The 26287-nt window shown below is 38.0% G+C and overlaps 1 protein-coding gene across 1 annotated transcript in view; it reads right to left on the bottom strand.

The window, feature by feature from the left end:
• ATRX (alpha thalassemia/mental retardation syndrome X-linked) overlaps nt 1–26287 on the bottom strand; it is a 56468-nt gene that overhangs the window by 15643 nt on the left and 14538 nt on the right. Inside the window, 15 exon segments of the mRNA XM_008943446.1 lie at nt 1805–1956; nt 2127–2215; nt 2511–2641; nt 5661–5778; nt 7247–7422; nt 8346–8483; nt 13694–13871; nt 14079–14225; nt 18637–18746; nt 19603–19744; nt 20135–20314; nt 20964–21072; nt 21810–21903; nt 23666–23848; nt 24312–24442. Of these exon segments, the coding sequence (XP_008941694.1) occupies nt 1805–1956; nt 2127–2215; nt 2511–2641; nt 5661–5778; nt 7247–7422; nt 8346–8483; nt 13694–13871; nt 14079–14225; nt 18637–18746; nt 19603–19744; nt 20135–20314; nt 20964–21072; nt 21810–21903; nt 23666–23848; nt 24312–24442 (2078 nt within the window).

Here is a 26287-nt window from a genome sequence, read left to right on the forward strand (position 1 = left end):
CTTTGGGGTTACACAGTTCATCTTAATAGATGAACTCTCTAGTAGAAAGTTTCCAAATGTTACAATAGTCCAAGTGTTTAAGATGAAACCCCTAAATCACCTCCTCTTTCTTCTGTTAGGCTCAGATTGAGGATTTTTTTTTCCTAAGCTAATTTAGAAGACAGCTTTAGCATATAGGAAAAAACACTCCCCTCTGCCTTTTGTATTAATTCACACTGGAGGCAAAAAAACCCAAATTCCACCATTATGCTCCTTAAAAAAAGTTTCTTGCGTGCTCATCTGCAGATGACTCACATTACACTAACAAAAACCTGTAAAATGGACACACAGGAACAACCCTATTTTTAACATGTTACTACCTCATAAGTTAATTTTGTTAATTTGACTTAACCCCTTAAAAAAAAAAAAAAAAAATAGAAGTACTGGAACAAATTACATAATTTAGTTTGTCATTGTCAAAATACACCAAAATAACTGTGCACCCAGCAAAACAAGCCTGGTGGGGTCTGCATCACCCACTCAGGAGTGTCAGACAGGCTGTGCTGAGCCTGAACAAAACGCCCATGCTGTTTATTCTGAGTTCAGCCAGGAGAAAGCACGTGCTCACGTTATAACCAGAACCAGGAAGGCACACAAAACCATCCTGAGGATCATCATTTCTTTTGTGGTATTTCTATGACCTTCATTTTTACTTCCTTTGCACCTCAAATCAATTGGGACACACCAGTAAATTTCAGGTGCAAGACAGAACTGAACCTGACAGAACTCACCTTAGAGCCTTCCTTAATCCAGGCTTTGAAAGGATGGATTTTTCAGTACCAAAACAAAGAATGAACAAGTTAAGCAAATAAGAGACCTAGATATGCTGTGGGAACATCCTACACCCCACATATCTATTCCTATCTTCACCCCCAAGCTTTGCAGAAGGGCCTCTGCCAGCTGCAGTGAGATACAAAGTCTGCCCACAAACCTCCCCTGGTGCAGCATCAAATGTTTAGAAATTCTATACCTACATTAAATGGAAGAAGGCTGCATGAGAGAGGTAAACATTTAACTGATCCAAAGAGAGAAACTCATCCTGCCTATAATGCAAACAATTGCTTTAATACATTTAATCTGTGTGTGTTTTTATTTTACACACAATGCTGTTCCCCTTAAAAGTTTACAAGAAGTCTGTCACTGGGATGGGGACCCCCCTAAAAAATTCCTCACCTTAACTGTCCCAAAAAAATAATTTATTTAGGGAGAGTGATTAGACACACAATAAATGACAGAATCAGAAAAGGAGCTCTGTGAGACTAGATACAAGACAAAAAGCTAGGTTAAAGGAAAAGCCCAAAATGGAATGCACAGATCTAAGCAGTTTGATTAACAATCTGTAAAAAGGTCTTGTAGTCCTGCGGCATTGCATCTTCTTGCTCAACACCCATTTCAAATTCCAGGTGCAACAACAACTGACCTGCATATTTCTTAATTTTTCTCTTAATCTTTCACCAATATGTTTAAAGAGGTGCAAAGCAGCACAGTTCCTCTGTTAACTTTGCATCGTTTTCTTGTTGAGAATTTACAAGAATGAGCTGTGCAGCCTCCCAGCCACAAGACCTCTGTGTTCCAAATTGATGCCCCTTGTTTTTCCAGGACGAGTATATTATTAGAAGTAGTAGGAGCTGCAAGCATAGAAGCAGTTCATGGAATTAAGGAATTTGCCATTTCACAACAAAGTGGAATTCCTGACAGTCCTCTTGAATTGCTTTTTGCAAAATCAAACTGCCTTGTATTTTATTTACTTGACTATTGTACTCACCTTCATCTGATTTTGTAACAGATGGGTTTACGAGTTCTTCTGCATTTCCTTCTCCACCTCCACGAGACCTTGAGTTCCAGACTTTAATAACTTCAACATCATTATCACTGCCACTTCCACTTGAGCTACACTAAAAATTGGATTTTTTTTTCCTAAAAAGATTATATTGGGCACCATTATTCCTCAAGAATTAACTGCTAAAGAACCTAGTCTAACAAATCTATAAAATAAAAAAATAAACATGCACTTTTACAGAAATTACTTCAGTTCTAGTAAAGAAATAACAACAGACCAACAAACAACAATAAATAGAAGCAATTACTTTGCATAATCATCAGAACTTAAACTCATTGAAGTCTCGTCGGAATCTGAAGCTATGAACTCATCCAGACTGTCTTCATCAAAATAGCCCTCAAAAGAGAAAAAAACAGAAGTTTTATTAATTATGATCATCCAGAAGCTTTTATTAAACCTTTAGCCATCTGCTCATTCTTCACTTAAACAATTGTCAGTTCTACAAAGGGTTGGCCTTGCAAAATGTTTTAAGAATGACAACATACCCAGAAATGAAAATATGACAAAAACAGCAGCAAAATTACCCCACAGCAACAAAGATTTCCATTAATTTGACGAAACTTTACCTAGCATTTGGCAAAGCTTGTTTGGAAAATTCTCAATAGAGAGTATTTTGATATATCTAATTTACCTTATTTTCTTTGCTAATATAGTCCAGCTGCAAACACCAAGGGTGAGTCCAGATTCTGCTCAACATCTGGAAATCCTGGAATAGTTTAGCTCCAGCTTTGCCTCTTCCACCTTCATTGCCACCACCTACACCTGACAATAAAGTTCAGGTTTTAGAATGAAACCTTTGCCACATTCTTCTCCCCCTTTGAACAATCCCTTGGTGCAGTACTAAGTGTTCTTTCCAGATGCACATCATATTGTAACGTCTCTTGTAAAAGAGGTCAAATTACTGAGTCACAGGCATTTTTTTCCTAGTTAAAGTTGTCAAAATTAGATTTTCCCCTTTTTCTTGATAATGAGAAACATGATTACATTTTTACATAAAAGCACATTTCTCCCCAGTATAGGAATGATTTCAAACCCTCTTAAAAGGACAGTCATGTCTATCTGAATTTTGTAAAAGCAGCCCAAGGTAGAAAACACAAAACCTGCAGTTAGGTTTCAATGAATTTGGCTTACAATTCTGAGCTACCTTTATTTAATGACTTGTAATGCTGTAGTGTTCTATTACAATAAAGAATCTAAGAGAAGCTCAGCCTGCTTTTCCATTGTCCAAGCACACATTAGTGTGAAGCAGCACGACATTCAGTGAGTTAGTTTTCTTTTTTCAGTTTCAATTTCTCATTAAGGAGCACATTAACTTTAGGTTTTTGAAAGGTATTGTTTTTCATATTTATTATCTGTTTATCTGCAAGAAAATATTATTAATTGCATCACAGCCACCATATCTACAGCAAAACAGGCACAAAGCTTTGAATTAAATGAAGGAAAAACTTGGTAAAATGTAATAGAAGAATATTTTCAGATGACAAGCAGTAATTCCCCCTCCACATTTATCTTCAGTAGCAAGAGCCTTTTTATCTAGTGACAATCAGAAAGAATGTTGTTTTATTTTGAAATACAGAAGTAATGCAAAAAATTAACGTGGGCATCAGATTTGCTCTGAAGCCTCACACCATGGTTAGCTCAGAGAGCTGTCTCCCCTCTAAGAAGAGGCTGTTTGTCTTTCCTTTCTCTTGTTTCCTGTCTTCTTTCTCCTGTTGTCTCTGGCACCGGCTGAGCTGACCAAACTGGCAGGACTCTAACCCCAGATGAAGACAGAGAAAGCAGATAATGCTTTCTGCTGGTTTAGGGAGTTTGAAGCAGCCCACAAAGGGCTGGTAAGTCAAGAAACAGCAGAACCCCTTTTGACAAATGCAAAGTTAGCTAAACTCAAGAGATTCTGTTAAGCCTTTGAAGTCTAGGCAGATTAAACTACCTGTTAGGGAGTGCACTCCTTATAGTGGGGTACACATACAACCTGTTCATTTTGGGGTACACATACAACCTGTTAATAAAGGAATGGTTCCAACAACATAGCAAATTGGAAGCTCACTGTAGTGGGCTTTCCTCCAGAGCAAACTTTTCCCTTAACTTTGACAACTGAGCCCAGTGGCTGCTTCCTCTCATCTGGTGTCTGCTTTATTAAAGGAGGGAGGATTGAAAGCCACTGCATGTAAAGACTTCTGTAAAGAGTAAAACAGTTGTAAACACACAGGACTAGCTCTTCTGCTAATCAATGACCTGTAAAAGATTTACATTGCTATTGAGAAGCACAGCAGCTCAACAAAGCAGACGTTGGGAGAGCCTGAAATTACAAAACCAGCCCCACTTTGTGCTGGAAAGAGGCCAAAGATAACCTACCAAACTACCCAGACTGTTGTGATTTAGAAGTTCCTATGAAGAGCTACAAAGATTTAACCTAAAGCTTTTATCTGCATGTCTGTAAGGTAAATAGCTAATGCTTATCATTTTCAAGCTACTAGCTTTTGGAAGGCATTTTGGCATGATGCAGAAGTAAACAGAACACAGTAATTTGCTTTTTGGAATATTTACAGAGAACCCACACAGACTAGACAGCAGTACAGAACTAATTAGGAGTCAGTGCTACACATAAAGGTTAGGGCTTTGTTTACATACTGCTTTGAAGTCCTGGTAATGTAAGAAGGAGGTTTGCTTTGGTTATGTTACCATTTTTTAAACAGAACACAAAGATTCACTCTTTCAGAGTAAAAGGGCAAAAGGGGCAGTTGGCATTTAGGCATCCAGCTATTACTGGAGCTATCAGTACAAGTGAGATGACTTTCACTGGTCCTTCAAAACTCTTTACTCCTATAACTTAACCAAATAGAGGCACTAGTCAACAGAACTGTGGAAATGAAGTCAGGCTGGCAGTTCATGCAGGAGATCACAAACTGCACTATCCAGAATCTGAAGTCATCAAGACAACACAGTGAATGAACTTCATGCTGCTATAAGTCATAGCTTAATTTGAGATACAATTAATCTTTCCTGTAAGCAAGCCTGGGAGAATAACCAGAAGAGAAAAATATAGTTTAATAAAAAAAATTTCATCAGCAACAGACAGACATTTTAAGACAGGTGGCTTAACAAGTGCCTATCTCTAAGGTAAGTGAACAGCACACCAACCTACAGTACTGTATTTTGGGGTTATGGTTTTTTTTCCTGGTATATTTTTTCAATTAAACAAATTTACGTTCTATTGGGAAGATGCAAGTCCCCAGGACAGATCAGTCAAGACCCCACTGAAAGCTGATGAAAAGCATGGTCATTGTGAAAATCAAGCTTGTTTTGAGAACAAAAGAAGAGAAGATTCCAAAAGAGAGCAAATATTTGACCAATAACAGTTTCAGCAGGCACAATGACAAAAGGAAACTGCAAGGCTTGGCAGCTTACACAGCACATCTCAGTTCTGCATTCTCTCCCTCCAGCCTTACAGTCAGTACCTTGTTTCTTGGAAGAGTAAGACATTAAATCAATTATGTTTTTTGTTTAGAAAAGGAAGAACAGAGAAATGAACCAAAACCTGACGGTGGACTACTGTTAAGGGATGTAAATATTATTATTCCTCAAAAAAACATTTTTATGCACAACCAAATGTTTTGCTGTAACTGAAGTTTCAAAGCTAAGGTAAACCTTACAAAGAAGCAGAAATACATCTGTAGAGCCAATAATACATATAAAATACCTCCAAGCTACCAACTATGGCAAAAAGCTCCCTATTAAATGACCATCAACCTTGTTACCTGAGAGAACTGTAGACACATACCTGTCAAATGATCCAAGTAGTACTGGTAGAGTTTGCACTGAATAGGTGTCATTCGAACTTCTAGAACATACTCGTATTTTGGTGGGAGGAACTTTGTTAATGCTGTGTAGTCTTTCCTCTGTAATTTTACAAACAGTACTCCAGTCACATCAACATGAAAGTGACTACTGGAAGCTTAAGAGCTTCTGGCATCTTCAAGGACAAAGCACCACGCGTGAATTACAATGATTCAGATGCTTTCCAACCACAAAGGGGAAAAAACCAGCCCAGTAACTACAATCCAATTACAGGCATTGTCTGCAGAAGCCCAGCTTACCTAGCAGATGTGGTTGCCTAGTCAAAAGTATATGACCTGTTAACCCCATGTCCTAGTTCCAAGTCCTTGCAAAGCTGACTGCAGCTTCAGTAGCTGCTCTGGTAAGTACTTTTGTGTTTGGTTTTTTTTTAATACTAAAACCTTTTTCCTGAAAGCATGGGTAAGTCAAGCAGTTGATATCTACGTTTGTATCACAGATGAACTCACTCACACTCAGGTTAACTGTTTTCTGGTTTAGCATACATAGTTTCTGAATACTTGCTTGAGGCAATGGAAAATTTACTTATATTTACTTGCTCCTTATGTTCCTCTTCCCACTCTGTCTCTCAGTTTGTTCTCCTGTACTGCTGTATAGATGTGCAGAATTATATATGCTGTCCTCTCACTACTATTGCCATTTCCAAGATCCTCATTTCACAAAAGGAGGCCCTTTACCAGCCTTATATCCTGCCATAAATCTTTTTGTTTCTTCCATGGATAAAGGAATACTTGCCTGTGGGACTGTCTAGCTATGACCACTTCACCCAGCTCATGCCCACTCGAACCATTTAATCAACTACCAACAACTGCCCAGCCAGGAAGAGGCTCTTGATGCCTACAGAGTGTCACATCTTTGATCAGGCCTGGGTTTATAGAGAAGAGCAGCAGTATCCACACAGTGCAATACCACAGCAGGTTAACTGAAGAGCAAGGAATCCAGCCTTTGTTCTGCAAACCCAGTCAGTTTTGGTTTGGGTTGCCTTTTCTGTTTTCATCTAAGGTCTTTAAGGTAACAAGTTCTTCACCCCTTTGGACCCAGTTAATCTTCCTTCTCTCCCCCACTGTTCTGATTCTCACAAATCAGCAAAAATAAGAACTGAGAACCAAGTGTCAAACTGTGGATCACCAACTTTCCGTGCAGTTTTTAGATGTGCACATGGAATTAAAAAAGACTATTTCAACACAACTGATGTCCTGCTCTACCATAGAATTTTCTAGTCTCCTAGCAGGAAAACAGCTGTGTTCTCTAATACACAAATATGTCCTGCTTAGGATATACTGACATTTGGATAAAAGCTATGAAATTTTTCTAAGTTTTTCTAGCCACAAGAAATAATGCAGAGATCTAGTAATTAGTGAAAATATTCAAGTCAAAAGTAACAGCTGGATTCAATGGAGTTCTCAAACAGCAAGTTTACAGGCCTTGGAGTGCTGGTATCAGAGCAAAATGAAAGAACAACTCCTCCCTGCAGCTTACTCAAGTAAGTGGTTGCAGTAAAGCTGTTCTTACCTGAACACATCCAGCTAACATCTCATAGAGGATATGTGCACGCTTCTTCATGACTCTGACATCCACCATGGTGGAGTCTGCACACTGACCGTTCTGAATGGGGTTGATAAAGCGGTTCCGGAACTCCTTTATCGAACCCAGCAAATTCTCCTTGATAAAGTTAACCATGCAGTGATCTAGGACAAAAAGATCAGACTTGAGTTGCTCAAAATGGCAAGTACAGTACTGGGATTAACGCTGACAGAAAGCACATGTGTGATATCTAAAACTAAGAACTTTCTGTTGAGGTAAAAAAAAACCCCACACAACCCCAAAATCTTCCAGAAAGGGCAACTCAAATTGACAGGTACTCTATTTGTTGAAGTTAATGTGAGATTTAAAACTACCTTACATTTGTTACACGAAGTTTGAAAGCTGCTGTACACCAAAGCAATTGGATAACAAAATCATATTTGCAAAGATTTTAAGATAGATTCAAAAGCACATCAATCAATAGGAAAAAACATTACAGCATATCAAGAAACAGGAGTGAATGTCACAAGCTAGTTTAGAAAAACTCCCAAGACAGCAGCATAAATCATTGTTCAGTAACTTCACTGAGAACACTGCTCTACAATGGTTTAAAACAATTTAAATTGATGCTGCTGCAAGACCTGGCCCACCCATTTCCCCTCTGAACATTCTCTCCCTTCCCCTTTTGACATGCTGAGACTCATCTGATCCTTTGGCTGGCCAGATCAAGGAGCTGAACTGTCAGAAAGCTATTTGCTGCTGCATTGTTAGTTTTCTGATACTCCTCATACTGGCTCTCTGAGGAATCAGACAGTAAAGTAAGGCCACACCAAGGGAAAGGATGGAGGAGAGGCCAGATTCCCAACAGCTTCATGTGGCTTAAACTATCATGGAACCACACCTTGCAAAAATAATTTAAAATACAAAACACAAAACCAGATTGTTTGGGTTTTCTTAGGTATAGAAAGCTAGCAAACATACCATATCAAATTATTTTATTCGAATCAAACTACATCTATCTATATATCACTGAAAGGCAAAAGTACATTCAAAGAAACAAACACTCCTTAAGCCAGAGAATACTCACATTCTATAAGATTATTCTGCAGTGGTGTCCCTGTGAGAATTATTCTTCTCCTAGAGCGAATAGAATTCATTGCCTTAGAAACAGCAGATGCTTCGTTTTTCAGGATGTGCCCTTCATCACAAACAACAAAGTCGGGGCCTAGAAAAAAATAACATTAGATCTCTTCCATCTTTCACAACCACAAAGAAACCAGTAGCCTAGAGAATCCAATATTTGTTGTACTAATGCTATTGAGAGGGTTTTTTTAAAAACTTGTGTGTGTGTGTGTGCATGTGTTTTGCAGTGGTTTTTCCAGCGCCGTTAAGGCTCTCACTCAACCTTTGCACAAGCATTCCCAGTAGGCACCCTGGTAAAACAACAAGCTTGTAAAGTCTTCCTGGGAAGGATTAAATACATCTTTGCAATCTATTCCTATAAAAATTATCTGACCACGCAGCTGGTGTGTGCATGTCTACGTTGCCATTCACCATTCACCCTGTCAGAACTCAGGGAACTGTTCTTAACTCCAGCTCTGGCTGCCATCTACTGGTCCTCAGACAATTCTACACAAAACCAAACATCAGATAACAGGTGATGTTTCATTAAGGCAACAGCTCAGTATCAATAAGGGTAAATAGTGCAATCAAAAAGCCCTATCTATGATAAGAGACCACAAAATCCAATTTGAATTACAGACAAGTGAATTGCCACCTTGTAGCTGAAAGTCATTGTGGAAACGTCCTCAGGTTTCTTCCAGAAGATAAAATCAAGGATACAAGACTTTCAGGCAAGTTGCACAAGTAATGACAAAACTACCCCATAACACATTTCCACAGTATGCAAAGCAACTCTAATAAAAACATGAAGTGTTAACAATTTGGGAGTTAAGATAAAGACCACCAAACGTGGCAGAACAGATTTACATGCTCTATCAGTTTTCAGGTTTGGGGCAATTTCTGGAAGCTCTTTCCTTGAAATGAAAAGATATTCTAGGATCCAACTAGTAACTTGGAATTAATGTTTTCCATGATCTAAACCTGACCTTAATTTTCCCAACCATGAAGCCAGCTGAAGTTCATACACCTTTGAAAGAAGTTATGCAAAGCCATCAGCTTGCTCAGTCTATTCAGCTCTAAAGAGTATTTAGCAGCATGGACAACCTCATCTTTCATAACTTAACAAGAACAGTTTTCCTCAGACTAACTTTAAAGAGCCTTGTAAAGGACACAATTAACTCTAGGACAGTGATCAGCAAGAGAGACTCAATCACACCTCTGTCCAACTGCATGATTTCAATGCCAGTACACTCATCGTAATCATACCATCTTAAAGTGTCAAAAAGCAACTTGAATCTTACATGCTAACAGAAATCAAGATACTTTCCAAGCAGAAAAAATGTCTTTTTTAACCAAGTCTAGGTGATAATTATGAAAATCCACGTATGAATTCCAAACACACTTAGACTTGTCCAAGTTTCCTTGTTTCTGAATTTTCACACCTTTCACAGAAACATTTGCCCGTATTATTTCACAGTTTTTGTACCTTCCCTAGTTTTGGCAGCATGCAAAACACTGAGTGGCTACAAAGCCTGCCTTTAATTTTAGGCAAACGTTTCTTAATAGTGACAGATCCTTTCTCTAATCCTCATTCTAACCTATCCTGAAAAGTAAGGATCTTACAAGCAAGCTGCTCATGCCATGTATTTAGAGCCTCCAGAACTGAAGCATTTGCAAGGATTTGCAACATCTCCCCAGCAGATGTGACAGCTTGCACATTAATATATCATGCTCAGAAATAGATTTGATCTAGTACACTATGTTTACAAGCAGAATCAAAGTATGTTAGAGAAGGATAATGAAATCTTAATGATAGCAATCAAAATTGTGCAAACATCCTAGAAATCAGTTTCAGTAAAGACTGTGATTCATTGTCACAACGTGATTAAAAAACCAAAACAAACATAAAAATAAAAATTCAAAAAATGTTGCTTAGTATAAGTGAATGATATTAAAAATACAAAAAGACCTATCTTAGTACAATGATTCATGGTTTGCTTGGCAGACACGTAGCATTGATATCTTGAACTAACATCTTGGCTACAATTCAGTGGCAGGGATTTTCGTCAATTTGTGGGTTTTTTCCTTGTTCTTAAACATGAATGCAATTCATTATGGACAGAACATCTCTCAAAATACTATAAAGGAATGTAAAATGTAAAGGGACTCATGGGAACATTTAGTCCCATTTTCTTCATCTGAGGTAAGAGTTATGAGAAAGGGACACATCCTCCCTGACACAAGTAGGAAACTCCATGACCTCTCCCTTTTGCTTGAACACTGTGCAGTAATACCCAATTTAAATGATTTCTGCTGAAAATCAGAAGAAATTCCTCCCTTTCCTTTCTCCAACTGATATAAGAAACAACTGATCACAGTCCTTTGATGAACCAGTTCTTACTTACTGGAAAACTTGTTGTCTTTTTTCTAGGCTAAAAAAAAAACCTTAATCCACTCCTTCAGTCTGTCCTCGGAGTCTTCATCTTCTCATCCCTTCTTGTTGTACTTACATGTCAATATATTGACAGAACTAAAACATACCCAGTGACAGATATGTAGATACACACACAGTTCTCCTCCTTCTCTCAAGTCCACAAGAACTTAAAAGTCTGCTTTATACAACTGTCAATTAAAGAGCAGTTTCCAAGCTAAACAGTAAGGGAATTTTTATTAGTAACAAGGAAAAAAAACCCAGAGTATTGAAATGTTGCAAGCAAAGCACAACAGCTATCAATAAACCAAACAGTTGCATGAAGCATTATGGGAAACCATTTGTTGCTCTGCATGCATATATAATCCTGCCATTATTTCACATAGCAGAGCTAGTTAATTAATGAAATCACTTCTCCACCCATAAACTTTGGCTAAACCTCTCCTCTTCTGTAGCACATGGTGCAATACAAGCCTCTACTATAGAACACGTCTACTCTAGCAGCATTCATTTTAACCAGACACCTACCATTAAATCATCGCTCAAAGACTAAATTTGCAACTTATTAAATTAAAAATGCTCCCAGAGGCAGAGGTTTCCCTATTCCAGTCACAGCAGTAAGCCAGCACACAGCTTCAGAACTCTTTTACTGGCAGCCTGCTGTATTGCCCATGCTGTGATTCACGAAGATAGGAAGAAACAAATAATGATACTTCTTATCAATTTAGCCAATCCAAATGTCTCCAAAAACTAATGGTCAGCAACAGATGAACACTTCTATCGTTTTTTAAATTAACTAAAATAGAGAAAGATTTGAATTAATATTAAAAGTAATTACAGAGTTACTTCAAAGTTAGTTTCGCCAGCGGTCTGATTCCATCCTACCAACCAAGCTGGTCCAAGAAGAGAATAAAACTGGGGATTCTCATGTTGATATGATATTACTCAAAACCTACAAGGCTCAATGTGCTGTATTTTCTGGACTTGATTAGATCTGCAAAAGTCAATAACCTAATCACAACCACTGCTCTAACATGGTGTCCTCAGCTGTCTCAGGAGGTTTGAAAGCAGAACAGAACCACACCTACAAGCAGGATGTAAAAACGGAGAGATTCACCAGAGATGGGACAGGGAAGGTCACACACGCCACTACATAAAACTGCATGCTCAACTTTCAACCTCACGCCACAGACCAGTGTTTTTCAAGTGACATAAATAAAATCCAAGTAGGAAAGGACAGTATGCTTCCCAAAAGGAAAAAGAAGGACAAAAATCCATCACTGTAAGGGTGTCTAACTTTTTATTTCATCACTGCACCAGAACATGACCCACTGAACAGAGACACTGTCCTCTCAGGCTGCTGTCCCATCATCTTAGTCCAGGACAGCAGTTCACACCTCTTCTTCTCTACCTTTGATTTTCCTGGCAACATTCTCAACAGTATCTCCAAACCTCTCTCTCAAAATCCTGAGCAAAACAGACAGAGTAAACCAACAGCACAGGGTTGTCTCTCTTTTTTGGAAGGAACTGAAGCATTAAGCACCAGCTAGAAGTGTGTTTTCTCCATGGCTTAAATAATGTGTGGGGATTCCACATCACCACAAAGACAGTTCATCAGCTACTGTACTGCAGCTTCTCTGGCTCCACAGCAATTATGTGATTTAGTGAGTCAAACTAGCAGAAAATTAATTAATGTTTTAGCTTCTCAAACAGGCTTTCTGCAGAGCTGGAGATGTCAATCCCATCTGGCCAATGCCAATAATCACAAAGTTATTTTTCCCATTAGAATAATCCCTTTATCTGTTAGAAAAAAATTCACAGCCCTACAATTATTTGAAACTCACCAAAATCAAGCTCACTGAGTACAACTATGAACTAGACCAATGCTCTGTTTCAGCAATCACAAAGAAAAAAAAACAAAACAAAACAAATACAAACCCACACAACAGAAAATCAACCACACTGTCAAGAAACCTGAAGTCCAACCAAATAATTAAAAGCCAAGAAAACCTATCTCTAGAATTAAAGAAATCCATTATCCTGACTACTGTATCAGCACTCTCAATTTAAAGAGGAAAAAAAAGTTGTGGCAAAGGTGCCTTTTAAGAAGTTTTTTAAGTTATACTGCATGTGGCATAACTGTAAGTTATTTTCAGGTATCAATTGTTGGTTCAGAATTTTAAAGACAATTTTGCTATATTGGTGAAACTTGCTAATCATATGATTTTAGGACCACTTGGTTTTGGTGACCACTTGATAGATTGGCTATATGAACTTGGAATATTTTCATGTGCTTGCATACACACTTACGTAAGTCTGCTCAGTTCAGTTTAGCTTATACCAGACATCCATTTCTTAGACTGAAAAAATTAAGTGCTTTACCTGCAGCAATTCATTAGCACTCAATTAACACCTCTTTGTTCACACTTCTAAGGTACATTCTCAAGGATTTTTCATGTGTGGTTGCTCCCTTAAAGGTAGATTTCTATCAAGGATAAAGGAGCTTGTGGTTTTAACAAATTAGCAGATTAAAATAACCTTAGGTTCCCAACAGTCATTTCAAACTACCTTGCACAGAAAGCAATGCTAGCAAAAAAGACACTTATTAGGAAAAGTTTCCAGTGTCTATTCCTGTCGTTGCTTCTGCATTTGATCTAATAGAAAAGACTGTTGTAGCCATGTAAGTAGAAAAGCAGATGGAGTAGCTTCTGAACAACCAGTTCTGCAATTCAGCAAAAGCCAGAAAGTCTGATAAATCTTACTAATGCTATGGTTTAAAACTATTTGTCCAACAGGTTTCCATCGGCGAGATTATTTAGCTCATATACATAAACCAGAAATTACAATGCATATAACGTATACTTGGATGAATTTTCACTTACCAGGATCAACTAAAGCTTTGTTAAATATTTCTTTAAGTTTTCTACTCTTCACATTCCTGCCTTGTGCCAGATTACGATACATCTCATAGCCTATTATCATCACACCTCCTTCATCTTGCCAGCGCTGGAGCATGTAGCTTCTCTCCTGAGGACGTTTCACAGTTGCTAGTTCACAGACCTTTCAAACAGGGAAAAATATGCTTGAATTTCTCTTAAAATACCAAAGGACTGGTGTAATCTTAAAATACTTAATGCTTATTAATGCAAGCAGATTTTTCACATACTTGAAGTGCATTCCTTAGCCTACATTTTGACTAGTGGAGCTTCCCAGTTATGTAAATCATTTAGGTATTTCATTTTTAAGAGTTCTTTTAAAGCCTTATACCTCTAGTCTTTCATCATCTTCTAAACCTTCTTGCCATTTTTCAAACTCATTCAGCCAGTTCAAGGCAGTGTTGAGTGGGCACACCACCAGAGCTGTCCGAAAATCCAGCTTGTCACACAGCAAGACAGTGTGAAGAAAACTTACTACCTGCAAGAGGGCAAAACAGACAAAATACCAAATAAAACACTGAGTATTGAACACTAGGAAAGACACCTGTAATTATATATCCACATACAGAACTTACCAACAACAGTCTGGGTCAAACATTCTTTTTCTGTTTGTTAAAATATCACTGTTTAAAAATGAATACACATTTACCTTGATGTCACACACTTACTACTCCCTGTTACACAGCAGGATGCACCCTTCACCCACTGAGACACTCAGCTCTGAACTGTGCCAGGTAGCTGAGCAATTCCACAAATAAGGAACCCTCCCTTGACATTTCTCCAATCATTTTCATAAACTAAAAATGTCTATTAGGTCATTTTTAAGCTTTCTCCCAGTACTTGCTCCAAACATTAAGTTCACCTCTTTGGAGCTCCAAAATGTAGCAAGTTTCCTCAAAGTGAACTTCAGTCTTAAATCACTGTTTTCCACATTTTTTTTTCAACAAATTGACAAATTCTCTGAAAAGAGCTCTGAAGCAGGTGATTGAAATGCTTTCCAAGTAACCAGACCAGCTATATGTTGCAGATAACGCCTCCCTGAAGCTTGGAAAAAAAACACTTAAAATCTTCTGATGCCACTCTGTGGTTCTGCTGAGCTGCCTGGTTTTGAGCAGTAGCAAATAAAGACAGGACTGGATGTAACCTGTGACTACTTGGGAGCTGAAGAGTCACTGACCCCACAGCAGCTCCTGCTCTCACACCACTTTTAATGGTGAAGACTACACTCTAACCCACACAGCACCTCCTGCTGTGAACTATTTCATCAAACTATAGTGTTAGCGTACAGAGGCACTTAGATTTTGTTGCTACAGTACAACTGAAGAACCATAACATGTAAGTTAGAATGAAACACATAAAAATGTACTCTTCAAAGGTGACCTTCAAAGTATGCTTGAAAGTCCTCTTCTGTGCAATTGTGACTGTCAAAATATTGTGTCTGTCACAACAGCTCCACAAAAAAGCTACATACACTGCAGCTGGAGTTCCTAAAAACATCACATCCACATGCTGTGCGCCACAACCAACCAAGACTGCAGCTTGTTTCATCTGAACAGGACACAGAGTCCTTCTGATCACCTACAGCTCTGCATTACTCAAGAAAACCTCATTATCCCCCAAGAAAAACCTAAATCAGAAAGTCACAAAACCCAAACTTCTCATGAGCTTGTTTTTAGCAGAAGAATCTCAGGGATCTAAAGAATCTGAGGATGTAAGGCCAGCTTAAGTGCTCCACGACTATATCCTGCAACTCACAGGTCAAGAAGGATTCTCAGGGTGACAAAGTTAACTAAAATTTGTCTGAATTAGCTCAAAGGAGAGCAGGATTAGGCCTTTCTCACATAACCTCATTTTTTTAAGAATCCTGAGTAGCAATGGTTTAAAGAGAAGAGACAAGAATAAGGAAAGCCATCTGAAGTTAGCTGAATAGCTAACACTAGCAAAGAATAGCAGATACCTCCTGATTCTCAGGATCAGAAAGTCTTAACTAAAATTTGTCTGAATTAGCTCAAAGGAGAGCAGGATTAGGTATTTCTCATGTAACCTCATTTTTTGAAGAATTCTGGGTAGCAATGGTTTAAAGAGAAGAGACAACCTTTCTCACATAACCTCATTTTTTTAAGAATCCTGAGTAGCAATGGTTTAAAGAGAAGAGACAAGGAAGCCATCTGAAGGCATAGCTAACACAAGCAAAGAATAGCAGATACCTCCTGCTAGCTTCTCTCCAAAGATTTTCTCTTAGAGCACATTTCAAGTCTCTAAACATAATGAAAGTCTTCAAGCCAAACCATGTCTGCTATCTAGTAGCATCCAGGTGTGCTGACTATACCAGAGACAAGAATAAGGAAAGCCATCTGAAGTTAGCTGAATAGCTAACACTAGCAAAGAATAGCAGATACCTCCTGCTAGCTTCTCTCCAAAGATTTTCTCTTAGAGCACATTTCAAGTCTCTAAACATAATGAAAGTCTTCAAGCCAAACCATGTCTGCTATCTAGTAGCATCCAGGTGTGCTGACTATACCATACACCAACAAGCAAGGGAGATGTGAGCACTATGGAGTGAAAACTACTGAGACACCTCATTCCAAAGATACAGGTGTCACAGACTAACTGCCTGCCAACAGGATCTTACAGCATTTTGTCTGCCAGGTGACTAGCAAGGTCAGAAAGCTGGCTGTTGTCACTCAGAATCCTGCTATGACACAGTGTTGAGACATCTTTCATACTTGGGATTCCAGGACATTGATATACTGACCTCTCTATGAATGAACAGATCTTGAGCCTTCAGGTCAGGTGATAGGGCTTCCCAATCCAAATGGGAAGCTTCTACCACAACTGACCAAGATGGAAGAGGATGGTGAAATGGCATTTCCTCACAGACGCTTTGAGGATCCCATCCTCACTGTAGGAAGAAAATAACCTCTTTGAGAACCATCATCACCATGCTAAAGAGAGTGTGCTCCAGGGAATGAGTAAAGTGCATCCAAATTTGGAGCGTGTGAAGGAAGAATTCAGAATGAGTGTTATGCAAGTGCTGGCTGCTAGCATGATCTAGACTTGCTGGTCACAAACTCACCAAAGCACTAGGCAGATCTCCTGTCAAGTGGCTTTATAGCCAAGAAAGGCACAGGAAGGCCCTGATTGATCCCAAGTTGAAATCAGTGCTAATCAATTCCAATGTCTGCAGAAGCTGCACGTTAATTTTCTAATGATTTAGCTCCAGCCAGAAATCAAAGAGGTTCATGGTAATTCGTTAGCCCATTGGCCTGATAAAGATACGAGAGGATTTCCTTCCACCAGAAATGGGAAAACAGCACTAGTGAGGGCCAAAAAGGGTGAGGCTGAAGTAGCCCTGCTTTTCTGAGGGCCTTTTCAAGCACAGACAAGGTTGCTCATTTTCTTCTTCAGAGTTCTCAAAAAATTCCCTTTCTCTTTCCCAGAATTGGAGGGAAAGTTTCTTCTGTCAAATGCCTTCTGCCGAAGGAGCTCTTGGGAGCAGACCAGGCAGCAGAGCAGCAGAACTGGCAGCTCACCCCTCTTCTTTGGTACCTGTGGTGTTGCTACATCTGGCTGAACTCAGACCCAGAATTTATGAAGACAGATAGATATTTGAAAACAAGCAAATGCAAGAGGAATTCAACACTCCTGACTACCCTGAAAAGGCTTTAGAATGAATACTGAGATGCAAGGAATTCAAGAAAATGGGTTTGGATCTTCTATCTCTTTTGAAGGTCAAGGGCACAAACTTCTCCTCAGATCTGTAATGATTCTAAAAGGCACAAAAAAGGAGCTACAAGCAATTTTTTTTTACAGCAATTGCTTGGGTAATAAGTTACAGAGAAACATTTTAAATGGGGACTGAGCTTCAGATTTTAAAGACTGACAGAAGTGTTTAATTGTTCATTATGCAACTTTTAACATGGCAGAAGAGACACTTGTATCAGATCAGAAAATATGGAAATCTTTTTTAAAGAAATGCTATGATATTCTGCTCTAAAGATTTATTCAAAGCAGTCTTCAGCAGTGTAAAGGAGAAGGAACATGCGCTGAAGTGAAGTGACAACGAAGGCTTGAACCTGAAGATCTCAGGAAGCAAAGAACTGTAAAGCCAGAGAGAAGGAATAAAGAAGTGAAAAAGGGATTGAAAGAATGCCCTGTAGTTAACTGCCAAGGCAAGGAAAGTTTCTCATCTTAACTCTTTGTGATGCACCATGACCCAAAAATATCAAAGTAGACATGGACAATTACTGAAATCGAAAACATTCCCCAGCCCCACAACCCAGAAGGGTTTTTTCATGTCTTAATATAAAGACATGAAGCATCTGACTTTAGACACCAAGTCTAGTATTAAAAAAACAAACATACCACCAACAAAACCACCACACAACAACAAATCAATCCTGATAAATCTCTACTTTATCAGTGGAACAGATAAACTGAAAAAACACTGAGGAAAACTAAGGAGCAACACATGAATGACACAGTAAAAGACACAACCTGCTCTGATTATTAAACTGCCTTAGAAACACAGGCTCCTGAAGCTTGTCTCCTACTAGCTGTATTTCTTGTTCAGAGTTGCAAGCTACACATCACTTACAAGTAAATATGACCTTTCACATGAATATCAATGAATACCCCATTTAACTGTAGATATTTTAAAACAGAGAAAGCAGAAATCTGTATCATAACTTTCACAGCTATATACTACAAAACACAATTTCCTTCTCAAGACCTCTTTACAAAAAGTCTTCCTCCAGCAACTCTCATTGAATCACTGCCTAGGAAACCGTAAGTTTTACCACATACTGAAAGTCATTAAAATTGGTGTTTCCTGGATCAGCTTTCGAGAGCAAGCCAGAGATCAGAAGACAAGATGACTTGTTTCTTACCTGTAACGTTTTCCCCAGACCCATACAGTGTGCAAGAATGCATCCAGAGCCAGGAGATGACTTTGTTTTTTTTACAGATTCACAACAGCAATCCCACATGAACTGAACACCTGAAGGAAATTATTGAAAACTTTCTTATTAAACATTTTAGAAACGTTCAGCTGGTAAGAGACAGGTGGGATCACTGTAAGACCATGATAATTCTCAGAAAAGCAGCACTCCATGTAATTACTGATTCATTTCTGTCCAATGGGTTTTATGTAGGATGATCTTTGTTTGGATCTTAATTATATTCACAGTTTTCACTGAAGATGGGGTAACTGGGTTCAAAAATACCACTGTGAAAGCTGCAGATGAGCTCAGGGACAAATTGAAAACAGGAGACGGAACAAAATATGGCAAGGTCTTCATGAAAAGACTAAAATGTTCCTGGTAAATAAGCAAAATTATCTGAAACCAACTAGAAGAAAACACATCAGATATGAAGATCAGATCTGCCAAGACAGATCAGAGGTGAAGTTCTGTGCTTTAGAAGAAAAAAAAACCCAAGAACTCTGACAGCTGAAAATGGAAAAAAAAAATATGTATGCTACACAACAAAATATTAACAACACCAGTGTCTCCTGGGTGCTTTTTTTTTTGTTGTTCCTTACAATGTATTTACTGGGGAGCTGTATTCTACTATGCACAGATGCACTCAACCCAGCACAGATGGGCTTCAACTTGGCTGCTGCGTCAAGCCCTTGAAGAGCTGAAGCAAGTCCAGAAGGTTCTTACTAAAATGAAAAGGTTGTAGATTATGAATTTTGAGGAAAATTTAACAGAATGAGCTGTGAAGAGAATTATGATTGGTTAGTCTCCTTTTCTCCTTCTTCACTAGAAACAGAATATTGAAAGAAGTTGTCTTGATTTGCAATCATGTCAGGTACTGGAAAAAAACAATAATTTTACATTTTCTTTCCTTACCATCTACTTGGTGTGGTTTCAGTCGGGTAACTATACTCCTGTGAACCTGCACTAATGGTTCTTTGGTTTCTTCATCTTCATCTAAAACCAGCTTAGTTGTAATGGGACATTTCAGAGGTGAGGCATCTTCTATCTCTATCACCTATAAGCAGAAACAGGACATCAAAGGAACACTTCACACATTGCAATAATAGCAAGTATTTGACAGATGAGCTGTAGTAAAACTGCAAGTTGTAACTGATTTAGTAAAGAGAAGCCTTCAACTCCTTAACATGCATCAGCTTACTTTGGTAGAGTGCTTTTCCCTATACAAAAGAAAGCAGCAGGCAACTGAAAAAGCTTTGTAAAGATCTCAGAAATCTTAAATAAAACTTACCAATGTTAACTTGCAGGAAACTACAGAACTTGTGGCTTACAAGGCTACATTTTAGTTTTAAAATTATTTCTCCAGTTAAGCTGAGGTAGAAACAATGTCATCTTAAATATCAACAATTCATCTTGCTAGAATTTTGCAAAGGAAATAAGAACTTACCTCTCTCAATTTATCTCTTTCCCGTTCTCTTTCTGCTATACGTTTTCTTCTTTCCTCTTCTTCTTTAAGTGCATTTTGTGTTTCTGTTCTAAGCTTATCATCTTTAATAATTTTTCTTATTTTCTTCCTGCCTTTTCCAGGAGATTTTGAATCATCATTTTCCTCACCCTCAGAATTACTCTATTACAAATTAAATAAGGTAAGTGTTAGCAAGAAAATTATGTCAGAGACCATCAAGTCCTTTGTTTTTACACAAGCTCCTCAAGCTTTTTATATACACAGGTGGAGTTCAACTCATAAGAAAAAAATACTTTTTTTAAACCAAATAAGCCAGCATGACAACAGAAGTGCCACTTTAACTACAATGTATTCTGAGATGTTAAAGGTACACCCAGCTGTGCAAAGGCAGTACTGAAGATACTATTATTTGACAATAACTAATGACTATTAATAAAGAACTATTCTTCTGTTCTAGTGGTGCTAGATGAGATCAGCTATCACCTACTTCACGTAGTAAAAGAAATCCTCATACTAGGAAAGCCTGAATCTACTCTCTGTGTTGTCTTCTACGTTTAGTCTAAAACTCCATTTAGTTGAAAGATATCACACACTTATCTAGAGAGGAAATGGTTTTAGTTGACTGTAATGTTTTTTTCTCCACAATCTTGCCATATTACAAACTTCAGCACTGAATTAACATTGAGAAAAGCTATATATATTTTTTACTGTACTTTGTACAGAGTTGTTGATATACTCAAGTCCATAAGCAGCTGGCAGAAGAGACAGGAACTCCTTTTTCTAATTATTAATTCAAAACACAATATGGTACCTTATTGTTGTTCTCACTTGAAGAATCTTCTTGAACCTTTATACGCCTTCGTTTCTTCTTCTGTTTGTAACTGCGCTGGTTTTCTTCTGCCTCAGCTTTCTTGGCAGATCTACAAACACCAAAAAGGCAGTGTTATTGATTAACAATAACTCTATGCCTCACTGGAAAACAGTTAGGGTTATACTCCTTTTGCACAGTCAGAGTTTTATTTCCAAATTCCTTCCTCAGCCTCAATGCACTGGACACATATAGCAATGGTCTTTACAGACAACCTTGAAGAATCTCAGAATTGTTAAGTATTAGTTTTCTACTGCAATCCATCATTCCTCAATTGACATAACTGACCTAAAAATGCCCAGGTTCAATAACTCAATGCCTCACTGGAAAACAGTTACAAGAAAAAGTACATGCACTATGTCACTAATTAATAGAACATATACTCCTTTTGCACAGTCAGAGTTTTATTTCCAAATTCCTTCCTCAGCCTCAATGCACTGGACACATATAGCAATGGTCTTTACAGACAACCTTGAAGATTCTCAGAATTGTTAAGTATTAGTTTTCTACTGCAATCCATCATTCCTCAATTGACATAACTGACCTAAAAATGCCCAGGTTTTGTTAATCTTTTCACACTGGCTCAAACTGCTGCATACCATGTACTGTGGTACAAATCCCAAATTCTCACAGTTGCTGCAAGCTTATTAGCAAATGCTAATTTACAGACAAGCATCTTCAATGGTTTTAAGGACTGATCCAAAGCCTTTGACTTTTACCCCCTCACTGCCTAAACCACACTATTAAAAACCCAAACCCAGAGTAAGCCCAGTTCAGTTTTATTTATACCTTGTTCTTGGGCGCTGGTCATCTTCAGACTCACTGACTTCTTCACTCACTGCAGACTCGTGAAACTCGGAGTCATTGGAATCATCACTGCTCACTTGAAAAATAAAGTATGACATCATGATGGATATTACTGCAGAGTTAGCAACATTGCTCATCTTCTAGTTACACAACAAACTATGGCCAACACGCAGTGGGACCCACTAAACATACTAGTCAGAGGCAACAGGAATATAAGGGGTACAGAGTAGAAAAGCTGAACACCAGCACCAGCTGAGTCTTGATAGATGGCATATTATGCCAACAGCACTTGAGGTCTTTATGCCTGAGTACATCTAAGTATAGTTTACTATCAAATGGCAAAAAGCATTAGATTCAAAATCATCACATTTTCAAAGACAGTGGGCGAGGAGGAGAGAACAATGGGGAAGAGTACAGAGCTTCAGAAACAAAAGAATATTTTGAATTAAACACAAATGGCAGAAAGCATTAGATTCAAAATCATTACATTTTCGAAGACAGTGAGGAGGAGAGAACAATGGGGAAGAGTACAGAGCTTCAGAAACAAAAGAATATTTTGAATTAAACAATTAAGCATTTGTTTCAAATCTTTTAAATGTAATTTTATAATCATACTTCACAATTCATGGAACAACCCTTACTTAATAGCAACATATGAAACTATATTACTCTTGAAGTTTCTGCAGGTAATGCAAGTTTAAAATGAATTCACAAGGCAATTAAAAATAGCAGCACTAGGTAATACTTCTGTAACTAATTTTAGGAGCTCTCACTGGCATTTATAGCTAATTAAGACCAGCACAACATCTACCACCTTTAGAATTTCAGTTTTGCTTTGAACAGGGTGGAAAGCTTGACTGTTTCACGAACAACAAGGCTTAAAACAAGGACTGGTTTATATACATAGGAAGATGCAATATTAATAACAAAGAGCTAAGAAAGGGTGAGCTGAAATAAATTATCTTGGTGTACTTGAGACCAATGACCTTAGACTTGCACTAAAGAATCCTGAGAATTAGTCTGGCTGCATCTTATTTAAATACTGCTACTATAATTTACAATTCCTTCTCAAGAGAGACATGTTGCTGCTAAGTTATAATTCCATAATGGAGGAAAAGTGTGAATATACATTCAGATAAAAATGAGTTTTCACAAAGGCAAATGATGAAGAAATTGCATTGCATCTCTTAGTCTGCGGACCACTGCAGAAGATGATTAACATTTTTGCAACCCTCAGGAAAATACTGTGCCCCCCAACTTCCCCTGGCCACAGAACACCATCAACATCTGCACTGACCAACGTGGCAGGCACGCTGAGTTTTGCTATCACTCCTCTCCAATGCAAGGGACTGACCGAGTCTTTGTTCTTGCATCCAACAATGAAAATGAGAATTCAAGTCAAGCACCATTTCACAGTGCCATCTGCTGTTCAACTAAAGCTTGCAACACTTGAATTCTAGGACAGAGAGACTTCTGATGCACAAGGGGCTACTAACAGGTCAAGGGCAAGAGAAATTACATGAAGGGTAAGATTGGTTGTCACAAATCAGACCTACTGAGCTTGCCTCTGTTATTTAAGATCAATATACTATAACTCAACAAAATTAACCCAAGTCAGAGGGTACAGACAATGGAAGGAGCTGAATCTGTATTCAACATTTCAAATAAAACCTTTTATCAAACACAGTCAAGAGAATTCTAGATTTAATACACAAGGAAGTTTATACAGAGATTCAAAAATTTTTAGTTTCAGATCCCCATTCTGACATGCTTTAGGCTTATTTTATAAAAGCAAGTACTTCTTGTGACCAAAAAAAACCCTCTTTTAGATTATGTACCTTTCCTCCTATTTCTGCGCTTCCCTTCTTTTTTCTCTTTGGGTTTGACCTTTTTTTCTTCACCAGATTCTCCATCACTCACTGTCAGCTTGTGCCTCAGCAGTCTGTGTCTGTACCTGGGCTTCTTTGACTCTTCTTCCTCCTCTGATTCCGATTCAGAATTATCTTCCTTTTCATTCTCTTCTGTCAGAGAGAAAATTCAAGAATAAAATCTGATTTAGGCTAAATTCTGTGCTTTCCCAGGAAATTATGAGCAACTTCACACTGCTGTTCCCTCACATTTTAAGCATGTTACACAGCCTAAGCACTTGGAATGTCTGTTCCAATGACTGTGTGTGTATACCAAAGCTCTCCCAGCATTTGCACATCTTAATGCTCTGCACAGATTATTCCTCAACAAATCCCTTAGACTCCTGACCTGGTGGCAAGAATCAGACTATGAGAAAAATACACTTACAGAAGAGTAAAAGAGATGATAAATCTTCATCATCATGTACATTGCCTTCTATGAGGCAACTACCTATCAACGTCAATGACATTTTTTTTGCTGAAATCTGAAGAAACTTTAACAATCTTCCCAAGGGACTTTTGAAATTATGAGAGGTGCTACAGCACCACTTTTTCCCAGATGCTTTTTGGTGCTCACCATGATCTCCTGTGTTTTCGTTTTGCTTTCCAGTTTTCTTTTTTCCTTCATCTGATTCATCATCTGAAGATGCCTCCTCATCAGAGGAAAGATTGGCTTTGATTTCTTCTAAAAGCATTTTCTTGGCAATTCTTTGAAGTAAAACAGAAAAAACTATTTATTCCAGTGTTCAAGGAAATCTATGAACGATTAAGTGTAATCCTATACCATTCAGAACGTCAAAAAAAGGGTTGAAAGCTGAACAAAGAACAGACACATGTTGAAGTCATTGTGGTAAGACGGGATATATCAGCAAAAATCTCCTGTTAAATGTGTCAACTTGCTTTTAGAAGGCAAATCTGTATAATGCTTCTTAAAAACAAAGTTTGGTGCTTTACAGCAAGACTGGAGGTAAGTACAAAATACACAAACATTTTGGTTTATTCATGGTCTACTTGGTTGGACTCTTTTGTCAGTTTTGGGGTAGACACCTACACGAATTCTAACTGTAATAAGAATGTGAAAATGCTACAATCAAGTCCTAATAACCCAAATCATTCTGCCCCCCAAATGGTTATCATGCTTACTTGATTTAAATCAATGAGATTCATCTCCTGAGGCACTGAATCTACGTGACTAGTGTATATGTAATCAGTAATAGATTTAAAACCAGTGTAACACTGAACTCCTGTTTTAAACACGAAGAATATGTTTTCATTGTTATTATTTCATTATGCATTAACTCACAGGTTAACAAAAAGAAAATAAATAAATAGCTTATTACCCTACCTCTACATAGCTACTGTGTTACCATTCTAACTGCCTGGGCCCACCCAAAACAGATGCTTTAGTAACTGAAGCAACTCCTGATGTCTCAAGACAAACTGATATCAAGTGCCTCAGGAAAAATTCAACCCTCACTGAACCCTTCAGAGACCTACAAGCACTTGCCTCATAGCAACTACAGCAAAAAATCAGATGTGTATATACACATGCACACAGAAAAGTTTTATCAAACATTGCAGGACCTGAACTTCAAAGAAAAATGATAATCTTATTTCCTGTTCCACAAACGGCTCGCTCAGCTCTTTAAGCTTCATTTCAGCACAAGGTTTTCAGCTAACATACAGTAAGTGACTATGGCAAAATTATTTCTTTACATGCCCTTGTAACATAAAATCTTATATGAATCTATCCAAGGCAAAATATAAAATAATATGTTAGAAGCAAAGGAAAATCGACTGAGTACTCTTACTTCCATGAGAAAAAAAAATCCTGAAACAATAAAATCAGTCCTCCTTCATCTAAATACCAGGAACATTAATACTTTTCATTCCATAGTCATCAATTTTAAATAATTTTTCTTTATTTTTTTCCTGATTCAAATCTGGTCTGTCTTGCCTTTCAGGAGAATGAACGTATACTGTACGTACGTAGTTCAGAACGGGAAAGCTTTTATACCAGACAAAACAATAGTCCAAAATCCAAGAAACTGAGCCAGTACCCAGGCTTCACTGGGAAATGGCAAAGGAAGGAACACCAATCTCTGAAGTACAGCTTCTTATAAGTTCACTTCTATGCAGCACTATAAAATAGGTTTTTTAAAGAATCTGCATTCCAATTTTTTCAGCATGGAACATGTCCCTAAAACAAAGGAATTTTTCAGAGGCAACTTTCCCAAGGTAAGGAACACTAATCTCTGAAGTACAGCTTCTTGTAAGTTTACTTCTATGCAGCACTATAAAATAGCTTTTATAAAGAATCTGCATTCAATTTTTTCAGCATGGAACATGTCCCTAAAACAAAGGAATTTTTCAGAGGCAACTTTCCCAAGGTATCTTCCCTTACACATCATGTAGTATTTTCTGGGTTTTAAGTGGTGGTATATTTTCCACAAAGATTCCAATGCTAACATATATCCAAGTTATTATTAAAAGATGGAAGCAAAATGGTTTCATAAACATTTAAGATGGGTCAGTGAGTCACAGACTACCCAT

Source organism: Merops nubicus, unplaced genomic scaffold, assembly GCF_000691845.1.
Source record: "Merops nubicus isolate BGI_N331 unplaced genomic scaffold, ASM69184v1 scaffold13447, whole genome shotgun sequence".
Taxonomy (NCBI): Eukaryota; Metazoa; Chordata; class Aves; order Coraciiformes; family Meropidae; genus Merops; species Merops nubicus.